The 18,422-nt window shown below is 44.9% G+C and overlaps 1 protein-coding gene and 1 long non-coding RNA gene across 36 annotated transcripts in view; one reads left to right on the forward strand and one right to left on the reverse strand.

Annotated features, from left to right (window-relative positions):
- Window positions 1–494: 494 nt before the first annotated feature.
- Window positions 495–18,422, forward strand: part of MSI2 (musashi RNA binding protein 2) — a 416,302-nt gene continuing 398,374 nt past the window's right edge. For 33 of the 35 annotated variants that reach the window (XM_081843556.1, XM_081843578.1, XM_081843549.1 and 30 more), the window contains exons 1-4: window positions 13,840–13,903; window positions 14,396–14,436; window positions 15,003–15,084; window positions 15,785–15,869. In XM_081843556.1, the coding sequence (XP_081699682.1) occupies window positions 13,842–13,903; window positions 14,396–14,436; window positions 15,003–15,084; window positions 15,785–15,869 (270 nt within the window). In that variant the 5' untranslated portion in view covers window positions 13,840–13,841. Of the gene's footprint in view, window positions 605–7,671; window positions 7,828–13,839; window positions 13,904–14,395; window positions 14,437–15,002; window positions 15,085–15,784; window positions 15,870–17,816; window positions 17,872–18,422 lie in introns of those variants that run through there. The other 2 variants (XM_081843548.1, XM_081843572.1) reach the window with 2 other exon arrangements.
- LOC309331452 lies at window positions 960–14,326 on the reverse strand. Its single transcript, XR_014151853.1, has 3 exons — window positions 14,132–14,326; window positions 8,486–8,616; window positions 960–1,557 (listed from the first exon to the last, which is right to left on the reverse strand). It is a non-coding gene; the product is annotated as an uncharacterized lncRNA (long non-coding RNA).

The raw sequence follows: 18,422 nt of genomic DNA on the forward strand, positions 1-18,422 counted from the left end.
GGTCATCTTGAATCCCGATTCTGTCTTCTGCAGAACGAAAGCTGTTTCTTAAGAAGTACTTTTAAGGGGCAAAAGAAAAAAGAAGAAGAAAAATGCAAGAGATCTAATGTGTGTGTGTAGTAAATAGGAAAAAGTAGTAGTTGGTCTCCATTGATTCTAGAATAAAAAGTTGTTTGTACTCATCCTAAAGGTCCATCCGGGGTGCAGTCAAGGCATCACTTGGGGGCTGAGGTCCATGGCCCTACGTAGCAGAATGAGCTGGAGGTGGCACATATTGCTTTACTAAGACTGCATCTGGCCCTGCCTTGATTCCTAGGGTTCCTAGGAGACTATTAACTGTGAAATTGTGTGCATGTATGCATATATTCAAAACAGTGCCTTTATTTTGAGATATTTAAGATCAAACCAAATAAAGCAATGGATGGGTATCTTCCCCCAAATGAAAACGTTTAGTTATTGGCTTTTTTTTCATGTCGTGCCTCTCTCTCCTGCAGGAGGCTCCTTCCAAAGACGTTGAAGTGTTTACTTGGCTCATACTTGGTATGAATGAATATTTCTGCAAAATGTAGGCCACAGTGCCTCAAGCGACAGGATGTGCCACAGGGTGGGTACTTTGCATTCATATTCAACAGCTCTTCCATTTCTTGTTTGCTTCCTTATGTAATCATTCTAATACGATAAATATGTATAGAATCCCATAAAGCTTCCCACTGGAGAGAAACAAACGTGGCAGAGGCGAGTGGGCAAAAGGAGAGCGTGCCTGAGAAAAAGGTCGGAGCGACGGGAGGCTGCGCATGTGCCCAAACTGATGCGCAGTGAATCATCACCCCCAAGGTTTTTTTTATTATTATTTTTTTTAGTGTGCAGTTGGACACAAAATGTAGAGTCGGGGTGCGTGTGGATTTGTGCAGTTGGAAAGCTGATAATATTCATTTTGAATAATGGGGAAATTAGACATGTTAGAAGTATGTGTTTATTAAGCACTTGAATGACAGGCCATGTCAGGAACAGCATGCACGCAAATTATAGAAAGGTTGGAATGCATTCAATTTCCATACTTAAAACAAACTGTCCAAACCATATTAAAGGATCTTCTTCTTTTAGCTGGAGTTTTGTCTTCCACACCTTCATCTTTAGGCAGTTTAATGCCTTGTTGCATCCTTGTAAATATTTTTGTACCTGTTCGCTATTGAACTAAGGCAGATTAAAATATGAAATGTTGCTGGGTAGTAGGTAAGGCTCCTGTGGAGTACCCCTGATGCAGGCTGTAAACAAGGAGCAAAGCACGCTTTTGTGTTCATTCGCCTTTTTCTTTTTCTGTGTCTGACAGGGTGTTCGTGCAGTTGGCAAATCTGTTTAAAAAACCCTGATTACCCCACTGGGGTTCAGTGTGTGCAGTTGAACTAGTGTTCTGCACAGGCCTGAGCGGCAGTCAGTCTTTGCGATTGATTGGACGTTGTTTTGGCTGGAAATAACACTGGTGGTGCCTTTTCAGTTAGCGCTTGTTGGCAGGGCAGAGGTCTCGGCAAGGCTTAAAAGTCTGCTTTGGAATATAGTCTGATTTAAATGGGAAAAGAAAAGAAAGAAAAAAGAGCATTGAATGTTCAAAACATTATTATAAGATGAGATCTTATAATAATATGGGAATGTTAACAACACAAGCAGTCAAATCTCTTCCAGGATAAGGGGAAAAGGAGACAAAAGACGTCAAAGGATAATGAAGGACTCTATAAATGCCTGTTTCTGGGGAAGCCGACTGGGTCTCTTAAAAGAGATGGCTAAGCCCAACCTCTCGATGTTCTTATAGCCAATGTGGTACCCTCCAGTTGTTGTGGGTCCCAACTTCCATTGGCCACAGCCAATTGAGCACAAACATCTGAAAGGCACTAGGTTGCCTACAACCAATATGAAGCCGGATGTGGAATATTCAGGACAGACAAAAGCAAGTAATTATTCATGTAGTGCCTGGTTAAACCAAAGAATTCGTTCCCGCAGGATGTAGCAATTGGTGGCCAACTTGGATGACTTTGAAAAAGGAGTAGACAAATTCATGGAGATAAGGCAATCAATGGCTGCCTGCCTCAGTGGCTATGTCCTACCTGCACTTTTGGAGGCTATATGTCTCTGAATACCACTTGATCAGATTCACAAGTGGGGCTATTGGATCTAGGTTCTCTTTGCAGGCTTCCCAAAGTCATCTGGTTGGCCACTGTGAAGAAAGGATGCTCGAGATGGGCTTTTGGCATGATCCACCAAGGCTCATCTTATGATCTTTAGATTGGCCACTGCTGTGACTCTGTAAGGCTGGTTTTTATGTTCATAGATGTTTGCCCTCCAGCAAAAGAATCTAGTTATTTATTATATTTATATCCCACCTTTCCCCCCAAGGAGCTCAAGAAGGCATGCATGAAAGACAGATCAAACATTACAGTTCAAATTAAAAATGATGCTTGATCACAGTCACCACCGTGACCTGAAATATTGATGCTTCAGTTGGATAATTACATATCTTCTCTTCTGCGGTGTCAACACTGAATAGACCCACTGAAATTAATGGGCATGAGTAACATTGGTCCATTAATTTCACTGGGTCTAATCTGAGCATGACTAATGTTGGGTATAACCTATAGCATTACCCTGCATTGTGTTGTTCTTATTTTTTGGGGGGGGGGAAGAATTGATGTTTTGAATTATGGTGCTGGAGGAAACTCTTGAGAGTCCCATGGACTGCAAGAAGATCAAACGCATCCATTCTTAAGGAAATCAGCCCTGAGTGCTCACTGGAAGGACAGATCGTGAAGCTGAGGCTCTAGTACTTTGGCCACCTCATGAGAAGAGAAGACTCCCTGGAGAAGACATTGATGCTGGGAAAGATGGAGGGCACAAGGAGAAGGGGGCGACAGAGGATGGTTGGACAGTGTTTTCGAGGTTACCAGCATGAGTTTGACCAAACTGCGGGAGGCAGTGGAGGACAGAGGTGCCTGGCGTGCTCTGGTCCATGGGGTCACGAAGAGTCGGACACGACTAAACGACTAAACAACAACAACAACAACAACATAATAATAAAGGGAAATAGTAGTACCACTCCTATTCTGCCTTAGTCAGACCCCACCTGGAGTACTGTGTCCAGTTCTGGGCTTTACAGTTTAAGAAGTATACTGTATAGCCAAACTGGAATTCCTGCAGATGAGGACGGCCAAGATGATCAAGAAGATGGAGCAAGCTTGTTTTCTGCTGCTCTGGCAGGTAGTACCCAAACCAATGCATTCAAGTTACAAGAAAGGAGAGTCCAACCAAAGATTAGGATGAACTTTCTGATGGTAAGAGCTGTTCAACAGTGGAACAGACTGTCTTGCAAGGGTTCTTCTTCATTGGGGGCTTTTAAACAGAGTTCGGATGACCATCTGTCAGGCCTTCTTTAGCTGTGATTCCGTTTCCTGCATTGCAGCAGGTTGGACTAGATGCCTCTTGGTATCCCTTCCAAACCTATGATTCTATGATTATGTGAAATACAAGCACAGAGGGTTTGAAGGTCGAACCATATTAGTTTTATTCTATTTCTCAAATCATCTACCCATTAAATTTCTGCATAGGTACCAACAATAGTTTTGAACAAGAAGCGTATTTCCTTTTTCTTTTTAGAATATGTGTGCTTTTAGACTGGGCTTTTAGAGATGGCTGATTGCCTTTCCTAATGTAGTTTTTCTCTGGCTTTCTGACTGCCCATTAATTGTTCCTTTTCATGTTATTTGTAATGCTTTTGTGTCTGTTTTAATTACCAACTGTTAGCCCCACTGAATTTTTGTTTTCTAAAGAAAGGCAGGCTATACAGTTTAAATAATAGTCATAATAATTTTTAAGCATGGTGTGAAAACACTTTTAATCCCCCCCTCCGTATCTCCACCCTATTCATTAAACACCGGAAAGATCTTCTGTTTGATGCTCATTGATTTGTGGCCCAATCTTAAACATATATATTCACCTTCCTCCTTAGTCAGTTTTGCATATGATTCATAGTTGAGAAAGGGTATCTTGCCATGCCATGACCACCTTTGGATGCCATGGCTAGCTTAGGGTTTAACCATGGTTTCGGGCTGAGCACCAAGGCTAACCCCCACCCTCCCACATCGTACGTATGCAGTGCTCTCAAGAAAAAGAATTATGAGTCAAGGACAAATTACTGTGTGCTATTCATTTTGATTGTAAACTGCTTTCAGGAGTCTTTGTTGGAAAGTTGATTGACTGGACCAGATTACCGTGGCCTAGTTAATTTCACTCCTAAAGTCAACTTTAAAAAGATTGCTTTTATGGCAAGGAAGTGAAGAGGGGGAGAGTGAGTTTGCAGGAGGGACTATATAAACCTGTCCTTCCATATACCTTTTTAAAAAACACCGAATTTTTTAATTTTATTTTTTAAAGTTCAACAACTTTCTTAAGCGCTGGGAGGGGATGGCAGCCTAGGCATTGTGGGCACTATCCAACAGGCGCATCTGCTACCGGTCATGCTGAGGGCAGGCAGGTATTCCTATCCAGTCCAGCATCCTGTCATCCTAGCCAGCCAGATGCCTATGGGGAAGCAGAATCTGAACGCTATTGTGCTTTCCCCTCCTGCGGTTTCCAGCAAGCTGGTACTCAGAAGCATACTGTCCCCCACACTGGAGGTAGAACATATCTAGCAACGTTAGTAATCATTGATAGCCTTATTCTCCATGAATTTGTCTAATCCTCTTTTAAAGTCACTAAGTGTCCATTGCAGGATAGCTCAGTTGGTAGGGCATGAGGCTCTTAATCTCAGGCTCATGGGTTTGAGCCCAACCTTGGAGAAAAAGTTCTTGCATTGCATTTCTTCACCGCCTCTATTGCATCTGCAGAAAACAGCAGCAGGAGACTCTTTCAGGTGGTTCGCAATTTAGCGGAACCACCTGCTACATCGGGGCCCATTACGGGCCACATGATTTCCTGCAATGATTTTGCAAAAATTTTTTTGCAGAGAAAGTCACTCAGATTCAGGAAGAGGTAGACTTCACCGTGGGAGCAGGGCTGGGGCGGGAGAGTGCTAGAGTCCTGTCTAGTCAAGTTGTGTGGGATCAATTCCAATCTGTTACCTCCGAGGATGTGGACAGGCTGCTTGGACGAGTGAAACCAACCACCTGTCTCCTTGATCCTTGCCCATCCAGGCTTATAAAATCTAGCCGGAAAGGGCTGGGCGATGGGCTCTATGGGGTGGTGAATGCTTCCCTCTGTGAGGGAGCCTTCCCATGCCCACTGAAAGAGGCGGTTATCAAACCGCTTCTTAAAAAAAACATCTTTAGATGTGGCCAATATGGCCAACTATTGCCCAGTCTCAAATCTTGGGCAAGGTGAGGCCTGGAAGAAGCGGACCATTTGGATCCCTTCCAGTCAGGATTCAGGCCTCATCATGGGACTGAAACTGCTTTGGTTGCACTGGTCGATGATCTCTGGCAGGCTAGGGACAAAGGTGAGAGCTGTTTCCCAGTTCTGCGGGATCTCTCAGTGGCTTTTGACACCATCGACCATAACATCCTTCTGGACCGTCTAGAGGGGCTGGGAGTTGGGGGCACTGTTATACAGTGGTTCTGCTCCTTCATCCTGGGCTGTGTTCAGAAAGTGGTGGTGGGGGAATGAGTGTTCAGACCCCTGGGCTCTCACTTGTGGGGTGCCTCAGGGTTCTGTCCTCTCCCCCATGCTTTTCAACATCTACATGCAGCCGCTGGGAGAGATCATCGGGGGTTTGGGCTGGGTGTTCATCAGTATGCAGATGATACCCAGCTCTACCTCTTTTAAATCAGAACCAGTGAAGGTGGTGAAGATCCTGTGTGAGTGTCTGGAGGCGGTGAGTGTCTGGAGGCGGTTGGAGGATGGATGGTGGCTAATAGACTGAGGTTGAATCCTGACAAGACTGATTTTGAGGGACAGGAGGTGGGCAGGTGTGGAGGACTCCCTGGTCCTGAATGCGGTAACTGTGCCCCTGAAGGACCAGGTGCCCAGCCTGGGAGTCATTCTGGACTCACAGCTGTCCATGGAGGCACAGGTCAATTCTGTGTCCAGGGCAGCTGTTTATCAGCTCTATCTGGTACGAAGGCTGAAACCCTACCTGCCTGCGGACTGTCTCGCCAGAGTGGTGCATGCTCTAGTTATCTCCTGCTTGGACTACTGCAATGCGCTCTATGTGGGGCTACCTTTGAAGGTGACCCGGAAACTACAACTAATCCAGAATGTGGCAGCTAGACTGGTGACTGGGAGCGGCCGCTGAGACCAAATAACACCGGTCTTGAAAGACCTACACTGGCTCCCAGTATGTTTCCAAGCACAATTCAAAGTGTTGGTGCTCACCTTTAAAGCCCTAAACAGCCTCGGTCCAGTATACCCGAAGGAGCGTCTCCACCCCCATAATTCTGCCTGGACACTGAGGTCCAGTGCCAAGGGCCTTCTGTGGTTCCCTCACTGCGAGAAGCCAAGTTACAGCGAACCAGGCAGAGGGCCTTCTTGGTAGTGGCACCCACCCTGTGGAACGCCCTCCCACCAGATGTAAAAGAGAAAAACAACTACCAGACTTTTAGAAGACATCTGAAGGCAGCCCTGTTTAGGGAAGCTTTTAATGTTTAATTGACTATTGTATTTTAATACTCTGTTGAAAGCCGCCCAGAGTGGCTGGGGTATAAATAATAAATTATTATTAATTATTATTATTTTAATAGCAATAACAACAGCACTAGATATCCCTTGCTGTCCTTCCTCTGGTAGGTGGAGGACCACTTTATTCCAACAGGCTTTTGAGAACTGGCTGTTTTTAATAGTTCTGTGCTGTTTTTACTAGTATTCCAATATATTTGTTTTTATATTGTTTTAATTGTATTATAGTTTAATTACTTGTAAACATTGTTTAATTTTTAAAAAAATATGCTTTCAGCTTTTCATATTTTGTCCATGTTGTTTTGATTCTGGTAAGCAGCCTTGAGTCTGGGGGAAATGTGAGATATAAAGAAATATAATGACACCATGTGGGTGCAGGAAGCAAATAGAGAATACTGGAGAGAAGTTGAAGAGGCGTAAATCCAAAGATGGATGTGAGATGCTCTAGAATCATCATCATCATCATCATCATCATCATCATCATCATCATCATCATCCCCATATTTATGAAGGCTGGAGGTGTCCAAAACCTTTGCATGGGAGTCTTCCATAAACTGGGAGGATTGTGACACATTTTTAAAAATCCTCTCTTGACCTTGAAATGGCACCACATTGTAAGACATTATAAACAGCTCCTCCTTTTCCTGCCTTTGCTCATTTGAAGGGAATTGTCCCTATCCTACCAAGTAGTAGCAGTGTTCTTATTATTTTTGAGGAAGGTGGGGAAATACAATTAGGTTTTTTTAAAAAGTCAAAAATAAGAATTCTGATTAAAAGCACAGTCTCTTTCAAGTTTCCTTCATTTGCAGAATCACCTGCAAGCAAAATTGCCCCCGCGGAGAATAAAGTGAGGATTCCCACCGAGTGGCATATGGGATCAGGCCTTTTGGGGGACATTTTTTACGGTTGTGATCCGCTACCTACCACTCCAGCCAATGTGATTATATTTAAACCAGGAACCGGAGAGAAGTTGATCGGCATAGTGCAATTTGTGGGATTACTTTCTGTCTGTTCCAGGGGCACAAGGGAAGAAGATATGAATAAGGAGAGGTGGAAAACGATGAACGGGATGGAGACCCCCTCCCCAAGGCCTTTATTCAGTGTGTCTTCTGAATGTCTTTTCCAGAATGGGTTGCTGCCAGTCATGTAAGCCAAAGCACAGATTTCATGCAGGTATTTTTATTTTCTTATAGCCCTACTGTTCCTCCCGTTTTGAGCTACCAGCTCCCATTTGTTGCCAAGGAGCAAACAATATGTTACCGTGCAGTCACGTTCAACAACAAATCCCCAAAGGCCCCCACTTTCTTCCCTACTAAAATAGCCTTGGGGAGGTTATGACTTGCTTTGCAGAAGAGAGGAGATGGAAGGGGTTCTTAGCCCTGTCCCTGCAATCAGTTTCCCCTTCCCAAAACTCTTCCCTCGGCTGCTTCTGTCAAGGTGCATGTTTATAAGAGAAACACAGTCCCCAAACACACACAGTACCAGCGAAAAGTGAAATTCAGCTGAAGGGTTAAGCACGTTCTGCCTTTCCCCGTGTTCCTTCTCCCCTTCAAAAGCAAACCTTCCCATGGGCACTTTGTAAGGAAGGCTAGAGCCACTGGTGCTATCCTATAATAATCAGTTTGTCCCATATTCCCTCTTTAAAAGAAGCAGATTGCTGCTCCAACCAAATTTTGAGTACCACCCCCCACCCCAAGCTGCATTAGAATACAAATGAAAACATCAGTAGACATCATCGCAGATCTCCCACTAAATGCACTTGTTTACAAGTAGGCAAAATAAATGCAACATTATCAATGTACAAAAGGGCAGGACCCACCCACCCCACAACAATCTAAAATTCAGCACAGGGGAAACCTGGGCTCAGTGGGATCTGCTCTGCATGCAGAAGGTCCCAAGTTCAGTCCCTGGCATCTTCTGGTAGGGCTAAGAAAGCTCCTTGTCCAAAATTCTGATGAGCTCCTGGCGAGAAGTTAAGATAATGCTGAGCAATAGGGACCAACGTTCTGACTTGGTTTAAGGCTGCTTCCTATGTTTTAAGAGTAAGGTAGAACATCTGCTTTGCATGCAGAAGGTCTAAACTTCAGTCCCCAATGGGGGAGAGCTTAATTATTCCAATTTATTTAACTATGCCTGGCATTGTTGTTGTTTAGTCGTTTAGTCGTGTCCGACTCTTTGTGACCCCATGGACCAGAGCACGCCAGGCACTCCTGTCTTCCACTGCCTCCCGCAGTTTGGTCAGACTCATGTTTGTAGCTTCGAGAACACTGTCCAACCATATCGTCCTCTGTCGTCCCCTTCTCCTTGTGCCCTCCATCTTTCCCAACATCAGGGTCTTTTCCAGGGAGTCTTCTCTTCTCATGAGGTGGCGAAAGTATTGGAGCCTCAGCTTCACGATCTGTCCTTCCAGTGAGCACTCAGGGCTGATTTCCTTAAGAATGGATGCGTTTGATCTTCTTGCAGTCCATGGGACTCTCAAGAGTCTCCTCCAGCACCATAATTCAAAAGCATCCATTCTTCGGCGATCAGCCTTCTTTATGGTCCAGCTCTCACTTCCATACATCACTACTGGGAAAACCATGGCTTTAACTATACGGACCTTTGTTGGCAAGGTGATGTCTCTGCTTTTTAAGACGCTGTCTGGGTTTGCCATCGCCTTTCTCCCAAGGAGCAGGCGTCTTTTAATTTCGTGACTGCTGTCACCATCTGCAGTGATCATGGAGCCCAAGAAAGTAAAATCTCTCACTGCCTCCATTTCTTCCCCTTCTATTTGCCAGGAGGTGATGGGCACAGTGGCCATGATCTTCGTTTTTTTGATGTTGAGCTTCAGACCATATTTTGCGCTCTCCTCTTTCACCCTCATTAAAAGGTTCTTTAATTCCTCCTCACTTTCTGCCATCAAGGTTGTGTCATCTGCATATCTGAGGTTGTTGATATTTCTTCCGGCAATCTTAATTCCGGTTTGGGATTCATCCAGCCCAGCCTTTCGCATGATGAATTCTGCATATAAGTTAAATAAGACAATATGCAGCCTTGCTGTACTCCTTTCCCAATTTTGAACCAATCAGTTGTTCCATATCCAGTTCTTGTCCCACATAGAGATTTCTCAGGAGACAGATGAGGTGATCAGGCACTCCCATTTCTTTAAGAACTTGCCATAGTTTGCTGTGGTCGACACAGTCAAAGGCTTTTGCATAGTCAATGAAGCAGAAGTAGATGTCTTTCTGGAACTCTCTAGCTTTCTCCATAATCCAGCGCATGTTTGCAATTTGGTCTCTGGTTCCTCTGCCCCTTCGAAATCCAGCTTGCACTTCTGGGAGTTCTCGGTCCACATACTGCTTAAGCCTGCCTTGTAGAATTTTAAGCATAACCTTGCTAGCATGTGAAATGAGTGCAATTGTGCGGTAGTTGGAGCATTCTTTGGCACTGCCCTTCTTTGGGATTGGGATGTAGACTGATCTTCTCCAATCCTCTGGCCACTGCTGAGTTTTTCAAATTTGCTGGCATATTGAGTGTAGCACCTTAACAGCATCATCTTTTAAAATTTTAAATAGTTCAGCTGGAATATCATCACTTCCACTGACCTTGTTATTTGCAGTGCTTTCTAAGGCCCATTTGACTTCACTCTCCAGGATGTCTGGCTCAAGGTCAGCAACCACACTACCTGGGGTGTACGAGCCATCCATATCTTTCTGGTATAATTCCTCTGTGTATTCTTGCCACCTCTTCTTGATGTCTTCTGCTTCTGTTAGGTCCTTACTACTTTTGTCCTTTATTATGGTAATCTTTGTACGAAATGTTCCTTTCATATCTCCAATTTTCTTGAACAGATCTCTCGTTCTTCCCATTCTGTTGTTTTCCTCTATTTCTTTGCATTGCTCGTTTAAGAAGGCCTTCTTGTCTCTCCTTGCTATTTTTTGGAAATCTGCATTCAATTTCCTGTATCTTTCACTATCTCCCTCGCATTTTGCTTGCCTTCTCTCCCCTGCTATTTGTAAGGCCTCGTTGGACAGCCACTTTGCTTTCTTGCATTTCCTTTTCATTGGGATGGTTTTCGTTGCTGCCTCCTGTATAATGTTGCGAGCCTCCACCCATAGTTCTTCAGGCACTCTGTCCAGCAAATCTAAATCCTTAAACCTGTTCCTCACTTCCACTGTGTACTCATAAGGGATTTGATTCAGATTGTATCTTACCGGCCCAGTAGTTTTTCCTACTTTCTTCAGTTTAAGCTGGAATTTTGCTATAAGAAGCTGATGATCTAAGCCACAGTCAGCTCCAGGTCTTGTTTTTGCTGACTGTATAGAGCTTCTCCATCTTTGGCTGCAGAGAATATAATCAATCTGATTACGATGCTGCCCATCTGGTGATGTCCACGTGTAGAGTCGTCTCTTGTGTTGTTGGAAAAGCGTGTTTGTGATGACCAGCTTGTTCTCTTGACAGAACTCTATTAGCCTTTGCCCTGCTTCGTTTTGATCTCCAAGGCCAAACTTGCCAGTTGTTCCTTTTATCTCTTGATTCCCTACTTTAGCATTCCAATCCCCTATAATGAGAAGAACATCCTTCTTTGGTGTCACTTCTATAAGGTCTTGTAAGTCTTCATAGAATTTGTCAATTTCAGTTTCTTCAGCACCAGTAGTTGGTGCATACACTTGGATTACTGTGATGTTAAAAGGTCTGCCTTGGATTCGTATCGAGATCATTCTATCATTTTTGGGATTGCATCCCAGTACAGCTTTCGCCACTCTTTTGTTGACTATGAGGGCCACTCCAGTTCTTTTACGGGTTTCTTGCCCACAGTAGTAGATATGATGGTCATCCGAACTGAATTCGCCCATTCCCGTCCATTTTAGTTCACTGATGCCCAGGATGTCAATATTTATTCTTGCCATCTCATTTTTGACCACATCCAACTTACCCCTGGCATAGCCTCTGAGCAAACATGCATAGGATTGGGCTCTACATCTTGTTCTGGAATCTCAGGATGATCCTTTGCAATAAGGAAGGGCTGCAGCTCAGGGGTGGAGCAGCTGCTTTGCATGCAGGTCCTGGGTTCAAACCGCAATAGGATCTCCAGGTGGAGCTGGGAGAGACGTCTGAAACCCTGGAGCGCTGCTGCCTGCCAGTGTGTGGATGACACTGAGCTAGGTGGACTAGGGATCTGATCCAGTATATAAGGAAGCTTTTGTATGCTCGTCAACGGTGTAGCCAGCCCCCACTGGGGACTCAAGCCGGGGGGGGGGATGCAAAAATAACCTGTAAGAGTGTGGAGTACATGCTGCACATGTGTGTGGCAACACGATGCCACTATTGTGGCGAGATCAAACGTAGGGGAAGCTTCCCCTCCATCTTGCACCGTGGCACAAAGGCGTTGCAAATTTTCTTGCCCTTCCTCCTCACCTTACCCTTACTCAGGACGCTTCAAGTACTTGGGTCACGTAAATTGCAGTAATTTCTAATGTGGCTATTGCGGTAAAGTGATTTTATGTATGTGTGTGTGCCAATACAGCTCCTTGCCAATGGTGCAAGGGACCCTAGGCATGCCTGTGGTGCCTGTGGGCCTTTTTTCGTTTGCCCGCCATTTGGGAGGTCCGCGGAGGGTGCATTTGGCAACGTGAAAACGGGCCTTTTCAGGGGTCGCTCTCCGCCTGTGCTCTCCCTTGCGAGGCTCTCCTGGCACCATCATTACATAACTTTAGCAGCCAGGCAAAAACATTTCATTTCTGCCAGGCCCTTAATCGTCTGTGGCTTCCTTAACTGGGTGGGACTTTTTTTAAAAACAGGACTGTCTTTCAGGCTTTCCCCCTCTATGGCTGTTTCAATGAATGGGTTTGTTTGTTTATACAGTGGTACCTTGGGTTACATACGCTCCAGGTTACATATGCTTTAGGTTACAGACTCCGCTAACCCAGAAATAGTGCTTCAGGTTAAGAACTTTGCTTCAGGATAAGAACAGAAATCGTGCTCCGGTGGCGCGGCGGCAGCAGGAGGCCCCATTAGCTAAAGTGGTGCTTCAGGTTAAGAACAGTTTCAGGTTAAGAACGGACCTCTGGAACGAATTAAGTACTTAATCCGAGGTACCACTGTATATTGAGTTATGTTGGTAAAGAAGCAACCAATATATTAATAATAATAATAATTTGCATACTGCCTTTCATCTGAAGATCCCAGGGCACTTCAGAACAGAACAACAACAACAACAACAATAATTACGTGTGTGTTGTGCGGGAGAAGCCCTCCTGCTCATTTCTGCTGACAAGGGGCCCTGGGCCGATGCCCCAAGTCCTGCCCTGACAGCACCCGCGTTTTTTCCCTTAGCACGGCTAACCTGCTCCCACCAAGGGAGAAACCTGTGGAGGGGGCTGTCCGGCTCGCCATTCCGTGAGAGAGAGCGAGAGCGCTGTTTTGCCAGGCGCAGGCGGCGCATGTCAGATCAGCCCCAAAGGATCCAGGTCACGGTCAAGCCAGGCTGCCGGGCGGAATCCGGCTGCCTGCGTCCGCCCGGCTCCTTGCGCTTGGAGCGCCAGCGGTGGGCGGGTTTCGGGGCGAAGAGAAGCGGGAGACGGGGAAGGGGGCGGGGCCTCGGCGGGGCTCGTGACGTCTCCCGAATCGGTTACTGTACGTTCTGAGAACTCCGCCCCACGTGCGTCCCCGGGAGGGGGAGGAGGCGGAGGGGGAGGAGGGGTGGATGGGAGGGAGCAAGGCTGGCTGGCTGGCTGGCTGGCTCTGGAAGGGGAGGATGGCCGTGCGCGGAAGGGAGAGAGAGAGGCGAGGGGGGAGGAGGGAGAGAAAGCAAGGAGCTTGAGCTGAGCTAAGCTAAGCTGATCCCACGTGTGAAAGGATCTGGCTGGTTCCCCGGCTTCTCTCTCTCTCTCTCCCTCTCCTCCCCTCCAGCCAGTAATATTCGCCGGTAGCAGGAAAAGAAAAGAAAAAGAGGAGAGAAGGGGGGAGAAGGGGGGGGGGAGAAAAGAGAGAGGGAGAGAGAGAGAGAGAGGGAGAAAGAGGGAAAAGAAAGATAAAAGGAAGAGAAGTGATCAGAGGAAGGGGGCAAAAAAGGGGGGGTGGAGAAAGAAAGAGCCAGGGGGGAGGGTGGGGGGTTTCTACAGGGTGGGGGCTATTTTCTCTCTTTCCCCCTCTCTCTTTCTCTTTCTCTCTCTCCACGGGGTTGAGCCTTCTTCTCGTTTGCAGCCATGGAGGCGGAAGGGAGCCAAGCGATATCTGGGAGCCCCAATGACTCTCAGCACGACCCTGGGTGAGTTGGATCGTCCGCGCGCCCCCTCCCCTCCGCGTGTGTCCTCCTCCTCCTCCTCTTGCATTGCCACTTTAGAATGCTCTCCTGCCCTCCCCCACCACCTTTTTAACAAAACTGGGTTAATGGGGTGGGTGGGGGGTTGAGAGCGCGCGCGTGAGAAGCCCCCAATGGCTGATCCGGTGCCGGCTCTTTCTGGCTCGCTTTCCCCCCTCTTTCTGAGTTACTCACCTTGGGTGGGTTGCACTGATCTGCCCCCCCTCCTCTTCCCCGCTCGTTCCCGGCTTCACCCCTTCTTTTGCTTCTCCACCTCCTTTTCTTCTTCTCTCTTCCCCCCACCCCCCTTGGCCAGACCAGGCTCCCGCTTCCCTCGGCGCTCCCCCCAGCCACCCACCCCCCTTTCCACCTCTGCCTTCCTTTTCGCTTTTGTAAGTTACACGTCAAAATGGCCGATCTGACATCTGTGCTTAACTCTGTTATGTTTTCTTCTTCCAGTAAAATGTTTATTGGCGGCCTGAGTTGGCAAACATCACCAGGTAAGACGGGGGTGAGGGTGCGTGTGCCGTGTGGGGAGAGGTGGGGGGCGCCCCCATCTCCCACTCCCCCCCATCCCTCCAGCCCTGTCTCCTTTGATAGGTCTTTGTTGTTATCCCAGGTCAGTTGCATCGGGTTCTTGCCCCCCTCCTTCCCCTCCAGAACCCCCCCTCCTTTCCAACACTCTCACACAGTCACAGACAGACACACGTTTTTTGTTTTTGTTTTCCCCTTCCACAAGGTTAAGGAGATGCGATATTTTATTTGCTCCAAATAACAGATCCGTTTCTCGAGTCCTCTATTCGACCTTAAATTTGCGTGTGCGCACTTTTAAGGGATGGCAGGCTGGGGGGCAAGGGGGGGGGGCAGAGCAAAAGAAGCTTCCTTGTGCCACCAAAGAATCCTTTCCCATCTTCTGTGAAAGAAAATAATAGGTCATTCTCTCCCCTCCCCAGTGGCTGGTTTTAAATAATGTATTATTATTTTTATGTTTACGTTTGCTTCTGTGTTTTTTTTCCCTTCCCCCATCTCCTCCTCTCTCTCACTCTCTCTTTCTCCCATCCCACAGACAACCTTAGAGATTATTTTAGTAAATTTGGAGACATTAGAGAATGTATGGTCATGCGAGACCCGACTACGAAGCGCTCCAGGTAAGTCATCTTTCAAATCAAAGTTTTCTTCCTATGGATACTCCTCTCTTTCTCTCTCTGTCTCTATGTGTATTTTATGGAAGCCTGAATATTCTGTCTATGAAGCAAGTGTCAATATATTTAAGGATATATATATACACACACAAAGTATATATGATTCCTTGGAAGTTTATATATCTTTTTTTTAAAAAAAAACTTCTGGACTACTCCTACTTCTGACTTACAGTTCTGAGTCTTGTTTGTAAATGCTGATGGACACTGCTTAATTTTTGCTGGTGGGAACTTGTTAAATTATATCCCACTTTATCTCTTGGAGAAACTTGCTTCTGCTGTTAGGTGTTTGGTTTTTTCAAAAAATTGTTTTAAAAAATTTGGCTTATTTACCCTCTTTTTAATAAAGAGGTCACATCCCATCACTTCTTCTCACTTCTGCATAAAGCAAAGCAGAAAGGTCTCTTTTTGGGGAGGGGGAGGAGGAGGAACGATTAAAAGAACGGTATATAAAGTCTTCCCCTTCCCTTCTTCGGAACCAAAGTGTATATTTTAAATGAGAGGGTGGTAGCTTTTTGAAAGAGGGCAAGAGAGGATGAAACTGTGTCCATATTTATTTTTTATATTTTTGCCGCTTCTTTTCCAGTGCTGAGTTCACGCTGTGTCCCATTTCCCTCTCCACCTTCTCTTGTTCTTTGTCTCATTTCAGAGGCTTTGGTTTCGTTACATTTGCTGATCCGGCAAGCGTAGATAAAGTATTAGCTCAACCCCACCACGAATTAGATTCCAAGACGGTATGTTATATGATGTGATGGAATTGGTGTTTGTGTGTGTGCGGCGTTTTAATGTCTCCTTTATTTCCTGCAATATTATGACTGTGACAGGCTTATTTAAAGAGACAGTGCCCCTTTTTTGTTGTTGTCGAGTCTGCCGGAGGTTTCTCGTTCAGTTTTTTTTTACTCCCTAAAAGAAGCACCAGTCTGTTACTAAGCCTGGAAGTTCTTTCTGGCTTTATGAAATCTCCTAAAATGTTAAATAACTTGCTAGCCACTTCAGTTTTAAACCAGTTTGTTGTGCTTAGTTGTTTTCTGCTAATTGCATCTTGAGCTACTCAGCTTAAAGAACTGCATTCCGGTACAACAACAAAATAAGCTTTCTGTTATGTCAGAAAAATGTTAGTTTTGCTCAGTGTTGGTTTTTTTTATAAAAAAAGTTTTGTTATTATTCTTACCACAAAACTTCAAAATCCTCTTCTTAATGCCCTTCCAGATATTTGAAAGTTATGCTCCCCCCTTTTTTTTTAACCTAACAAGGTGTGTTTTGTGGATCTGCAACTAATAAGTTTCAATGGGATCGTAGTCATTGTTTAGTTCTTGTTGATGTTATTAAGTCCATTGTACCGGACTTAAAACGGCTTGAAGAGTTAAATGCTAGTTTGATTTAAGAGCGTAAGAGTTTCCTGCCATCACCACCTTTCCCAGTACAAGTCCTAACTCATCTGTCGTACCAGAAAAAAGGGAAGTTTGTGCCCTGTTATCTTCATTAGTAATCTTTGAGCAAAATTATAATTATAATTAAAGGACACTGGGAAAGGTCACCTCTGCTACAGCAGTTCTCTGTATGGAGTGGGGGCCTCCCTTTTTTAATTTTGAGGAGGGAGACATCTGATGCAGTTGTCTGATGTACACCCATGACATTTATAAAATTAATTAATGTGAATGTTTTTCTTCAACATTAATAGCGCACAGTCCATTTTGTAAAAGGTGTGTGTGTCTATGTGTGTGGTTCTTTGACGCAACATATGCACTAATGTTACCAAGATCTGTTTTGTAATGGATTCCTTTTAAAACAAAACAAAAAAAGATTTGGAATCAAACTGGAGTTTTTTCCTTCCAATTTCTAGTAACGTGCTTGCATGAAAGCAGGTGGAAATATTTTTGAGCTGTTAATAACTTTTATGTACAAATTGTGCTGGGCTTGCCTGAGCATGTAAGCCTTGCTCAAGCATTTCATAATTTTGGGGTTTATTTATTTATTTTGTGGGGTGGTAGCATTTCATGAGATTCGGCTACGCTCCTGGGAAATTGTCTCCTTATGTTTATACAAATTTATTTATTTAGGTGTAAAAATCCAGGCAGGAAAAAGCCCTTTTGTAAATGTGGGTTGTACAAAGAAAGTACACTGCTTTGGTCATCCTTCCACCTATTGACCATTAATCCCGAGAGTGTACTAATTACCGTTGTCGTTTATACAGTGCAATTAACTATGTGGCATTTTACAGAGGAACTAGAGAGAGAGAGATCTTTGTCCCCAAGGAGCTTACAGTCTAAAACTCACAGTGGGAAATATGGAGGGGAAGGAGAGAAGAGGCTAGCAAAAGATAGGAGAAATTGCTTTTTACATGTATGTAAAAGGCCTGGCAGCCCAGCCACTTTCTCATAGGGTGGTGTTGGGATGGGGAATCGTGTTAAGCAGTTGGTTGCGGTGCACCCACATCACTTAGTTTGTGATGTAAGCAAGGCCAAAACTGCATTTATTTGACCACGATGTCGCCCAAGCACACTCGGATTGGCATGGGGTTACCTGCCCCAAAATCTGTGTTTCTCCAGAGTTAAAAAGAGAGAAAGCTAAGATGGGGTTTCGCTTTATAGCTGCTGACTTCTTAGACCTCTGATAGTATCTTGTCCTGCATAGCATTTGACTCTGTTTCAACGTTCAGCACAGGAAGCAGCTCGGTTGGGTATTGACATGGAAGGCGCCGCTCTTGTTTACAGTTACGTTAAAAGCTTGGTTTAGGTAATGGCCATTCATATCAGAAATAGTACTATTATTATTAGTCATTTCCTAGAGGACTTGTAGATACAGTAAGTAGCATTGTATCTATCTTAACTAACTAATTTTTATTTTTAGTAGCCTTTTTTCTGTCGGCTGTTCTTTTAAATAGTTGACAGGGATATGCAACAGGTATGGATTTGCCGTGTGGGTCGTGCTTTAAATCTCCTGGTTGCTTTAGGCTAACATTTCCCCCATTTTGGAGCAGTCAAAAGAGTCACTGTACGAAAGACACCCAACCTTTTGAGTTTAACCTACGCTTTAGAGCTTGATGACTTACATCAACTCTCCCAAACATTATAGTTGTATAATAATGGTAGGCCTGTTCTCTGCCCCCCCCTCCGTCCCCAAACTTTTAGATCACTCAATGGGAAATCTGCACCTGTTGTATTTCTCTGGTAGAAAAGTATCTAGCCAGTGCTGAATATATATGTGTATATATATGTAGACAATGTTAATCTCTATGAAAGGGTTAGCTTTGTAGATTAAGGATTTTATGAGTTTTCTCTTCATGC

Source organism: Podarcis erhardii (genome assembly GCF_964252035.2).
Source record: "Podarcis erhardii genome assembly, chromosome: 16".
Classification (NCBI taxonomy): domain Eukaryota; kingdom Metazoa; phylum Chordata; class Lepidosauria; order Squamata; family Lacertidae; genus Podarcis; species Podarcis erhardii.